At 44.1% G+C, this 12,282-nt stretch overlaps 1 protein-coding gene across 2 annotated transcripts in view; it reads left to right on the plus strand.

Annotated features, from left to right (window-relative positions):
- The window catches only part of LOC146839604 (dromaiocalcin-2-like), a 106,463-nt gene extending 94,822 nt beyond the window's left edge, over positions 1–11,641 (plus strand). For both annotated transcript variants that reach the window (XM_085650356.1, XM_085650357.1), the window contains exons 5-6: positions 9,665–9,740; positions 11,462–11,641. In XM_085650356.1, coding sequence (XP_085506482.1) covers positions 9,665–9,740; positions 11,462–11,544 — 159 coding nt within the window. In that variant the 3' untranslated portion in view covers positions 11,545–11,641. The remainder of the gene's footprint in view (positions 1–9,664; positions 9,741–11,461) is intronic.
- The last annotated feature ends 641 nt before the right edge of the window (positions 11,642–12,282 follow it).

Below are 12,282 nucleotides of genomic sequence, written 5' to 3' on the forward strand. Positions count from 1 at the left end.
GAAGAGAGATTAGCGGTAGACCAGTTTGAACAAAACGAGGAGGAGGAAGGATCAGGACTGCCCACAGGACAGTCAGAAACCGTAGCCTATGTAGGTAGAGGAAGATCTTGTAATAGTACTAGATGTTTCACCGACCCGATACGTCCGATATGTCCAGATAATAACAGGAATTTCCAAACACCTATAATAAATATAAGGTCCCCCGAGCATTCGTTCCAAGCCGCTGACAAATTACTCCGAGAACGAAGGGGTTATCATTTACTCGATTCTATGGATGAACAAGAATTAGCCAGGTGAGCCGTTCATTGGGTTGACAGTCCCGGAAAATATGGTGATGATACAGTAGCACACACATTTTTGAACCTCACCCCAGATGAACAGCGTCTAGCTGGGATTTATATGATTCAACAACTTCTTATACTTTATAAAAGCCAACATTCCGATCCTGGTCCTTTACCTGATATATTGACTGAATTACTCACGAATAGATGGAGAGGTTCAGGTACTAAGTTAATTAGAGATATACTAGAATCAAGAAAGCAGTACATTCTTTTTGTATGCCCAGAACATGTCTCACTGCCCATCAAGGAAAGAACGACGTATTACATGGACAGACAGAATCCCTTACGAGAAGTACACCCAATAAAGGGCGAGGACAATCAGTTTAAGCGTGTATTTGTATATACGCCCATATCGAAAATAGAATTGTTAGAAATGAAGAAAGTGGTACCCAGTCATGACAAAGACCCAGCGGGTTTTCACCGAGAAATTAAAGACATGTTACTCATGGGAGAGTATACCTATCCCGACATTATGACAATATTAAAGGTATTAATGCCTGCTGGCATTTATGAAAAACTCAAGGAAAAAGAGTGGGAGGTGGGAGACCAAAAGATAGACTGGACAGCATTAGAAAATGAAGAAAAGGCCCGAGGTCCAGGTTCGGGGCTTGGGGATAAAACTAAAGCACTACCAGGTTTACTAGTACAGGTACTGCCACGTTTATTAACCACGAAAAAGGAAGACTGGGGTGCAATCTCAGCCTGTAAACAAAAGCAAGATGAAGATACTAGTGATTTTTATGCCCGATTCGAAAAATGTTTTGGTATAAATAGTGGCATAAAAGCAAGTAGCGAGTCATACCCACATCTGTTTGTGACAAAATTAGTTGAAAATTCCTTGCCTCAAGTGAAGAATAGAGTATTAAAATTCGAGAGTACCTGGCAAGGTAATACCCCATCACAAATGTTACAAATGTTACAGTACCATTACAATAGAATTAGAGAGGAACAAGAACATGAACAGAGACGCATGAAAGACACAAAAATGAAAATGCTAGTCTCCCAGACAGTTCCAGCTGAAGGTCATAAAAAGGGTACGACACAGTCCGGTGATTCAGCAGGACCTGTAAAAGGGACATGCAACTATTGTAAACAACCAGGTCATTACATACACGATTGCCCAGTCCTGAAGCGTAATATCGCCACAGGTAAAACACAAGAAAGACCACGGCCACCTAGACAGGATCAGAATGAACAAGGAGCACCGCAGCATGCACAGTCCATGCCAGCTCCACAACAGTCTATACAGCTTGTGCCAGCCGCACCAGCGCTGCCTGTTGCTGCCACACAAACCACGACACGACAGCTGTACCAGACCGCACAGTATGACTATCCTGATTATCAACGATACGCATGAACTAGCCTAGAGAGGGAAGTTGACTTACCCCTTATCGAGGTCCCTGTAGACCAAGAAGGACCTTATGTACATAGTGAACTATTAGGCCAGGATAGAAAATTTTTACTTGATACAGGGGCAAGTCGAACAACTATAAAACGTAGTGAAGTTCCAGGGGCACCCCTCTCAGGCTCACAGAATATTTCCCTTGGTTTTTCAGGAAAACCTATTGTTAATGAAGTATCACAGCCTCTTCCACTTACGATAGGACCTTTGACCCGAACTACAGATTTATTGCTTACTAAATCATGTCCAGAAAACTTGTTAGGTATAAAAACACTGAAAGCTCTAGGAGCTATAATATGTTGTTCTCCGGAAGGAGTAAGATTGTTTTTACGTGATTTCAAAGGTCACTATGTGTCTCGAGACATGGATCCCCGACTGCAGACTTTACCTACACATTTATGGGCACAAGGCCCTACTGATGTTGGTTGCATGAATATTACACCATACCGAGTTACACTAAAGGCAGGAGTGGTACTACCACGAATGCGACAATACAAGTTACCACCAGATGCTGTAGTGGCTTTACTACAAATCATTGACGAGCTCATTGCCCAAGGAGTGGTTGTGGAAACAGACTCCAATGTATGTAATTCCCCGATAATTCCGATTCTTAAACGAACAGATCCAAAGGCCCCGCCAGTGTATCGATTGGTTATTGATCTGCGCGAATTGAACAAATGCATTGTGCCACAATTCCCTGTGGTCCCAGATATCTCGTCATTACTGACAGCTATTGATTCCGGAGCAACATTCTTTACTGTAATTGATCTCAAGAATGCCTTTTTCAGCGTCCCAATAGATCCGGAAAGCCAATACTTGTTCGGATTTAGTTTAAATGGACGTAGCTTTAAATTCACACGCGCACCTCAAGGATTTACAGAAAGCCCCAGCATCTATAGCCAAGCACTGAAACGAGAACTCGACAGTATCCACATGCCAGTCAACACTGCCCTGCTTCAATATGTCGATGATCTGCTGATCACCGCTAGAAGCGAACCTGAATGTGAGAAAGCATCACTGACAGTTTTACAATGTCTAGCCGAAAAGGGGCACAAGGTGTCCCCTTCCAAGCTGCAATTCTGTGTCCAGCGAGTTGTTTATCTTGGACACTCGCTGTCCAAGGAGGGAAGGCAGCTTACACCCGACCGCATTCAGCTAATAGCTAACATGCCAATACCCAAGACACAAAAGGAGGTGCGGGCGTTCATAGGCCTCACTTCATATTGTAGGCAGTGGATCCCTCAGTATGCATTTCTAGCAAAACCACTCATTCAATTGACAACACAGGAGGCAGCCACACCGACTGTTCTCCCTTGGACTCAGGAACATGCACAAGCTTTTGAAAGCCTAAAGAAAGCTTTATGCCAAGCACCTGTTCTAGCAACACCATGCTACAATAAACAGTTTACACTCTTTGTTACAGAACGCGAAGGTACTGCCTTGTCAGTACTCACACAGGAACAAGCAGGATCACACAAACCATGTGCTTATTTTTCTAGTACATTAGATCCCGTAGCTCAGGCTTTGCCTGCATGCCTAAAATCAGTGGCAGCAACAGCTTTAGCAATCAGACAAAGCGATGCCATAGTATTAGGACATCCATTGACAGTTCAAGTACCACATGCAGTAGAGGTTCTCTTGAACCGCACACAAACACAACACTTGACTATAGCACGACTCACTGGTTACGAATTAACATTGTTTCAGCCACATATAGAGATCAGACGTTGTAGTACATTGAATCCTGCCACACTGTTACCTGTAAATGGAACAGACCCACTAGCTCATGATTGTATTGAAGTTATTACAATAACGACGAAACCCAGACAAGACTTGACAGATGTCCCATTGTCAGACCCAGACCTGACATTGTATGTAGATGGTTCATGTATGAGAACAGGTACAGGAGAGTTAGTGGCCGCTTATGCAGTCACAACAGACACTGAAATCATTGAAACAAATTGTATAAATACCTTGTCCGCTCAAGCAGCAGAGCTCATCGCTCTGACACAAGCCTGTATTCAAGCCACGAATAAAAAAGTCAACATATACACTGATTCACGTTATGCATTCGGAGTTGTACATGACTTCGGCGTGCTGTGGCGAGAGAGAGGTTATTTAACTTCTCACGGTGCCCACATTCAGCACGGACCCCTCATTCATGCCTTATTAGATGCAATACATCTACCCACTGCAATATCAATTATGAAATGTAAAGCTCATACGAAAGTTACTGATATCATTTCTCAAGGCAATGATCTAGCTGACAGAACAGCTAAACAGACTGCTCAAACTCAAACATCCGACATGACAAAGACAATAGTCCCGACACCAACACATTGCATGATGGTTAAGGATCCCGCTCTTGACGTAATTGACATACAGACACATGCTACTCCAGACGAAATAAAGAAATGGACTGAATTAGGAGGGATCCAAACGGATCAAGGATGGATGACGAAGGAAAAATCTGTGTGGTTCCTTCCTGATTCAATGGTCCAAGTCGTTATTAACACTGTACATAGTCCAGCACATCTAGGAGAAAAAGCTATGCTAGACAGCATCCAACACATTTGGTTCAACAAACATTTACGAGCAGCAGCTAAACAAAAAGTCCGTACCTGTATGATCTGTTGTCAGTTTAACCCAGGAAAAAGCATTCCCGTAGAACAGGGTGGATTTCAGCCTCCTGATCACCCTTTTGAAGTCCTCCAGATGGATTATATCCAGATGGAACGATGTCGAGGATTCAAATATGTTCTCGTAGTTGTCTGTGCTCTCTCCCGTTGGACAGAGGCATACCCGGTTTCAGATTACACTGCCCCGACTACTGCCAAACAGTTAGTTCGAGAATTCTTCCCACGGTACGGTTTACCACGTGTTGTCTACTCAGATAACGGCCAGCCGTTCTCATCCGAACTAATGAAACACGTTTCACTTTTGTTAGGTTATCAGTGGAAGTTTCACTGTGTCCGACACCCCGAAGCAGCAGGTCTCGTGGAAAGACATAATCAGACCCTGAAAATTAGATTGTCCAAAATTTGTAGAGAGAAAGGTGTCGACTGGGTAGTAGCTTTACCAGTTGCACTCTTTTACATGAGAATGGTAGCACACTCTCGAACAGGGCTATCCCCGTATGAGGTGATCTTCGGTAGACCACCAAATATGTGGGGGACGCCTATACCACGCAAAATAACTGATATTGACTGTAATATGCTGACAGATTACTTGGCTTCCTTGATGTCTGCACTACAATCTTGTCGTTCACAGGTAGCTGCAGCTTTTCCCGACAACACTGAGGTGAAACCCCATGACGTAATTCCAGGAGATTTGGTCTTAGTGAGGAACTTTGATCGGAAGTCTCAGCTGGATCCTAGGTGGAGGTCGCCTCAGCTCGTATTGCTAACGACGAGGACAGCCGTAAAGATCGAAGGTCGAAAAGGCTGGATACATTCAAGTCATATCAAGAAATTTCATGGACTGTCGTCAGACGTAAACGACACACCTTGCGTGTCTTCCTCGATTGACTCAAAACTTCCTTTGGTTGAACTGAGTAACCACGAACAGTACAAACTAAAACTTAGGTCTAACCAGTCAGGCAATTTGATTGTTTAAGTCCTCTCCAAGGTGAATCGGTCGAATTTGTCTCTGACATGTATCACTTAGACCTGTATAGAGAAAGAAACAGAAGGATAAAACTGAAACGACAGGCGTACTGTAAATCACTGCGTAGTCATTGCACAGTGACGTTATTAATTTTGTTTTTCTTAAGTCTTTTAATAATTACTGCAAGTATATTGTTGCACATATATTATCCTATTTCTAGACATGTTTATAAGGTTACTGCTGAACATTCTTTTAGTGAATTACCTCTGCATGAGTTGTCTTATAGATTTGCGCTGCGCAATAACACGTTTATTAGTATGTTACATCATTCCCATCAGGTTAGCAATGCTACAAATTGTTGGATATGTGGCCGACTCCCTCCCTATCAGAATTATAAAGGAATTTTACCTCTCTTTCCATACCCGTTCACACACAACGGCTCCTGTGGAGCATGGTTTAGTTTAATCAATTCCCTAGATTCGAATTCTGCAGTTTATCAAGACAACTGGGTATGGGGAAATTTGAACTTAGTTTTACTTAAAGTCTGCTACCCTAACAAGGAGGGACTTCCCAAAAGAACAGGAACTGATCTGGAAAACGAAGTGTATGGATTAGGTAATTTTACGCTTAATCTTATGATCCTAAATGTCGAATCCGAAGCTACTCCAATTTTGCCCGCTATGTCAATATTTCCAGTAGAAGGTGAATTATGTGTAAGAAAGAATGGTTCCATACATATGGGCCATAGTAGATGCACCACTATAATAGAATTTAGTGATCAAGGCAAGTCTACATTTAGAGCTTCCCGCCATTCCTACTTCATATGTGGTCAGACAGCATACATACGTTTGCCACTAGATTGGGATGGTACCTGCTACATCGGATTCCTTTTGCCACCTGTTTTCCTAGCTCCTCCTGATTATCACAGAAATACTCATTTAGTACACAATAGAGAAAGGAGAGATCTCCCAATAGTCGATTACACTGAAACAGCATGGGAAAAATACACAGATTTCAATAAAGGTCTCTTTCCCTATATAGGTACCGTTACTAATAGTAAGCTGATACGTATATTAACTAGAACCCTTGAAGCAGTAGTGAACGAAACTATTTCCGCCTTAGGCAATTTAACAGAAGAGCAGTCTGCTATGCGGATTGTTGTGCTTCAAAATCGTCTTGTCCTTGACGTCATCCTGGCCGATAGGGGCGGAGCTTGTAGGGTCATCGGATCAAGTTGTTGCATTTTCATACCAGAAAATTCGCCATCTGTATATAAAGCCATAACTCGCCTTCATAAGATTGTAAGCCAGATACATCAGAATCCAGGCACCTGGACTTGGTCCGGTTGGTTTTGGAGTGTATTATCTACCTTTGGATGGAAGGTCCTATCCTTCCTAGGTATTGGCTTTCTCATACTATTCAGTTGCTGTCTATGTCTACAATGTGGACCAGCGATCTGTGGTCTGTGTGCCACATCGTGTATTCCACCACCAAGATTTCATTCATCCCAGAAGAAAAAAGAAGAACAAATGATGCTATATGAACAGATCAACGGATTGATGAAGATTGATATCTCTTAACGGGCAAGTAGGGGACAAGGAGGGAATGTGGAAATATGGATTTCTCTGATCAGTTATGTCCCCTATCTTGGACCCCAACGGTTTCATGTATGAATCACAAGTACATGTATGTTCCCTCCAGTTCCAGTTATGAAGACGCAAACACATGTGCGTCCACCGTCAACATGTCCTCTTTCAGATCCGCCATGAATAGGTCGGATATTCCATTCCTAAGTATGAAAGGCCACCGGCTTTGTATGGTGCACTTATGCCATTTTACAGTCCAGGCGAGTAGGCCCTGATTCTGTCATCAAGCTTTTCTTGCCTTCTGCCTCTGAAAGATCCAGTCTGAGCCTGCATCTGTGACCATGAACTTTGTCTCATTCCCTGCGCGGCTCACGGTGCCTGACATCAGCCTGTTGCCTGCCAAAAACTGTATTTCACCTTCGAAATTATCTGCTCCGCTCCCTGCCCAATGCATTCCTGTCTAGTAGTTTAAGTAAACATTCTTCCAGCTACCGAGCAGAGGCCCGGCTTCTCTGTCTTTATGCAAGTAATTCATAGCCCTATTATTATGGAAGACTTCTGCCCTCGCATCTAGTGTAGACACTTAGACGCTTGTACACGCACTAACAGTCAGTATAGTCAGTATAGAATAAGATTCTACTCTAAGAGACCTCTCTTTTGTGATACCATAGTTCTTTAAACATAGGATGTTAGATATGATTTGGGATTAGGTTGACTCGACCCTCCAGACATCTGTCGCCACATGTAGAGCTAAATGTCAAATCCCCTTCACCCCCTAGTCGCACGTCAATCATACGTCATGCTGCTGCGCGCGCATTTCTGTCAAGTATTTCTGCTGACATTGCGAAATTCTTTCATGGAACCACCCTATTATGACATCATACCTGATGACGTTCTTTAGTTACACCCAGTTACGCCCACTTTTGCTACGCATGTATGTTTTATCTCTACTATCAATTGTTACGCCTCCTGCATTTGCTTCACTGTAATGCCTATTGTATAAAAGTGATTACTTATCAATAAAGTAAGTACTTCACTTCCTGAACCTCCGTGGTGATGGAACCTGGAGTCAACGATTCGAATCGTCCATTGGAATAAAGCCCATTCTGAACCTCTAATATCACGGATTTTGCCTCTTATTTTACTGAGCTATTTTTATTATTTTTCTGTATCAAATTAAGTCCCGGTAATTAAATTATTTACCACACTCTGCCAACTAGAGACCCCCCACTTCTATCAGTGCACCTTTAAACAGATGTGCAGGTACAAAGAGCTATAGTGCTCCCTCTTACATGTAGTCAGGTCAGCCACAAATTCACGATGCCCCATGGCAGTGCATTAGGCCCAGATTTATCAAGAAGCCACGCAACATAGGGCACCAAGTAACGTTGCTGTCAGGGGCAGCTGGTAGGAAACAGTAGCGGGGGCAGAGGGAGGTGGGGGAGGGTTCGAAAATTAAAAAAAAATTAAAAAGAAAGAAAGTGTACTTGCTGGTCGCCGGTCTCCAGCCGCCGCCTCTCCTCCGACACAGGAAGCCTCCAGACACCCAGACTCCCCCAGCCAACCACAACGCTGCCTTACAGCAGCGCTGTGATTGGTCTGAGCGCCGTGGTTCGGTGTTCAGAGAGGGATTGGGAGGCTGGGCATGTTCTCCATTCAGGCTGTACAATACAGCTAGTGGAGAACATGTAAAGTGCGCATGACTGCTTGGCCGACCCAAGACAACCGGCCAAATCGTCATGGGCGCTTAGAGTGTGCTCGCCATTCCTCCCATTGGCCTCTGCTTTGGCCAGCCCCGCCCGCACCTGAGCAGGAACGGAAAAATAAAACGCTAATAACGTTCTGTTATTATCATGTTATTATTCCTCTGCACTGCTCTGAAACCAGTGGGGCGGCGCTCCTCCGCTTTAGAGGAGGACCCGCCAATGGTTGCTGTGCTGCATTGCATGAAAGGGAAAGAGCATAACACTGCCAAATCTACTACGCTGTAGACCTGCTCTGCTCTCTCTCTCTTTCTCTCTTTGCACTAGCGCACTGAAGACAGCTTGTGCGTACACTATTAGTGCACAGGTGTCTGCGTTGTCTGATGCATATATTTTGTACCGTACATAACCTATGATTTAAGGCTTTTCCCACTTTGCATGTGTGTTGTACAAGGCAGCACATATGTGAACTGGGAGAGATGAGGAGAAATGAAAGGTTTCTCCTCATTGCACCTGGGTGGGGGGCGGCAGTGGGGAAGGGGCATACCATGGATTCTCATGCCTGTTGTGCTCCAGAGGCCCTGTTTGTAGTAGGGCCCCAGACCTTGGATGTTGCATTGTTATCTATATATCACACAAGAGAAAAGCATCCAGGGGACCTTAATCAATGCCTAGATTTGAAAATCTTTTAGCACTGGACGTTGTTCATTTCTGATTGATGCTATGATGGTAGAACTCATGGGGTGTGTCCCAGAGGTTGATTATTACCCTAACATACCTGTGTGCCCCAAACTGGTAACCAGCAGGTGAATCCCAGACGATGATCCACAGAGCGGGAATAATGATGGCCAGAGCTGCTTGAGCCTGGTGGGTAGCAGCAATGTTTCTGGGTTGCATTAACAGTATTTGCAGTAAGTCAAGTCCATAAGATAGTACCAAGTCTCCAGCAATCAAACTCATTCTGATTAAAGCTCCAACATAGCAGACTCCCAGCTGTTAAAGAGTGTGTTTTTTATTTTATTTTAGGGCAGCATGAAGAACACTTTGGAAAACATGAAAGGGTTCCTGTGGGCCAAGAAGTGCAATACCCTTCAAGTACTTGGTAAGTATCTCTATGTATACAGGTCATGTGTACAGGTCAACCCTGCCCTGAGAGGACTCCATTCCCTTGGCCCACTTCTGGGCTGCTTCCCCGCCCCTCCGTGAGCCTCTGTTCTCACTGGGTGCATCCTAGACCTGCCCACTTTATCTTCTGGTGGCCTCTCTAATGCCCATTGGACTCATTCAGCATCCAGTGTAAGAGAATACTTAGCTTCCCTTACTTTCACACATTGTGTGTGAGATTCCTTTCGCCTCCGCCCCAATAAGCCACCTCCGGGTATTGCCTCCTGTATTCCTCCAGGGTCAGAGGGGAGGTTCAGCTCCATGTGCAGGCAGTCAGGGGAGTCTTTATAGATCTTTAGTGTTATCCCATTTAATAAAATAAAACATTAATTTCCTGCAGTATGCCTCCAAAATATTCTCTCATCCAGTGCATTTTGGTGGGACGGCCAAGGTGGGCCAGCATTTCAAAGTCTGAGGATCACCTGTAAAATGATGAGTATCTCCTTTGGCCCACTCTCCCAAGCTTCTCCTCTGACAAAGAGGTCAGACTACCCCAACCCTTCAGGAGGGGTGCTCTTGTGACTCTGAGATCACATGGAGTTGAGTTTTCATCTTCATTCACACACACGCGTGTCCCACCTCCGGCGAATAGTTGCTGTGACAGCACAACCCAATCAGACCTTTCCTGGTGCAGCTGCTGTCACATCTGGGATGAAGTTCAGCCTAATTGTTAATTTACCACTGGTTTCTTAAATCACCCTATCACTAATTCCTTTCTTTCTTCATTTTTAGGTCTCGCCTGACCCAGCGCATGCGCTGGTCTGGCGAGACTTATTGAGAGGGCTCCAAAAAGTGCTACCAGGCCAGCCTAGAGCTACAGTGCATGTGCGCGGGCACGCGCGCTGCGCTTTACCGCGATTACTTTCACTTTCGCGGCCGCACGGCTGCTTTGATGTTTGATCGTGATCGCGATCACTTTCACTTTCGCGGCTGCATGGCCGCTTTGCATAGCCAATAGGTCTCGCTTTTGGGACCTTATAATTAATTAGTTATGCAACTGTTGCATGGCTAAACACTTATAAGGTCCCAAAGGCGAGACCTATTGGCTATGCCAATGCTTGTTTCTTGTGCATCAGAAGGGCGTGGGGTGTTGGGCAATGGAGTTTAAAATACATCATTCTCCTTGCCCTCTGGAAGACATGTTAAGGGGCAATGCTCCTCTGATAACAAAGGACCTGATTTCGAGTCTGGCGATGAGCTACTCTTTCATGAACATGATGGAAATTCCGTCTCCCTTATTATTAGGACACGGCGCATTTGTAATAAAGTGACCAGGATCGCCAGCATGTTTGTGACTGAGTAACCCGTCTGCCGAACTCTACATGATGCCCTCAGTAATTTGGGTGGAAAGATTTTGTGGTTTTGAAGACCCTGGGCCTGTTGCATTGTTAATATACCATCCTGTTTTGGGGTAAGCAGTGGGGGTAGGGATGAGGAGGGTTATACATTTTCCTTGGCAATCCTTTCTTGGACTTTTCTCCATCTCAAGAAGAATGCATCCCGAATGAAGCCCTTGCTGTCCCATGTGTCTGTTTCCCCACAGCCCCAATGTCATGCCCTGGGTGTTCGCTCCCCATATTTAAAAAAAAAAACATGACTGACTGCATTGATGGACTAGTGTTCTGATTAGATGTGTTTATTTTTTCTATTGTTTTCCAGGACAGGTCAGTTTGGGACTCGTTAACTGCAACACCCGTCTGCCTTTTATCTGCATGTACAAGCCCCAAATATTCCCCCTATGAAGGAGAGGTGCTGCGAGGCAAACATGGGCACCTCACAGCGCTACAACTTCTTTTTCATCTGTATATTTCTGAAAAATGTATAAAACTATTTACTCTGCATCTGTGTGAGGTTCATTTTTGAAAGGACCCACGAGACTCCACTGAACTGTATGAAGTGAGTAAGGTGGGAATGAGAAATACTCCACTGGAGCCCATGAGGCTGTCAGCGCTTTTTACATCAAAAGGGCCAATCGATGGATCGGGGCTATGTGTGAGTCTTTACAGTCGAGAGCCCTAAATACAAAACAATGTAGACCCAGAAAAATCCCATAGGAAAATCCACACAAGAAAAGGTTCAAAGAACACACCATTGAGGTTTATTTAAAAATTAAGAAGTCAATACGGCAGACAAATGACAATGGTTAGTCAATCAATTAAAATGCTCAAAATGCAGATAAATGTAACATTTTCATTGACAGTGGAAGTTGAGAGCCCTAATCCAGTCAATAGCCAGAACGGAATACGATTTAGCACGAAGCAAATGAGAAGTTAAGAGGAGTTGTCATAAGGACTTCCCAGTTAGGGAAGAGAGAAGAAAATTGAAAATATTCGAAGTTCTGATCAATAAACAGACTAACATGGAGTCTGATATTTAAGAGGACCGGGGAGGAACGTGGCTTATTTCCCAAATGATGAGTGTTTATACACTATTAGACAAAGCAACTGTGCAGGCGCTGTAGTTCACCATATTAGTTACTT

This window comes from Triturus cristatus, chromosome 4_1 (genome assembly GCF_964204655.1).
Source record: "Triturus cristatus chromosome 4_1, aTriCri1.1, whole genome shotgun sequence".
Lineage (NCBI taxonomy): Eukaryota > Metazoa > Chordata > Amphibia > Caudata > Salamandridae > Triturus > Triturus cristatus.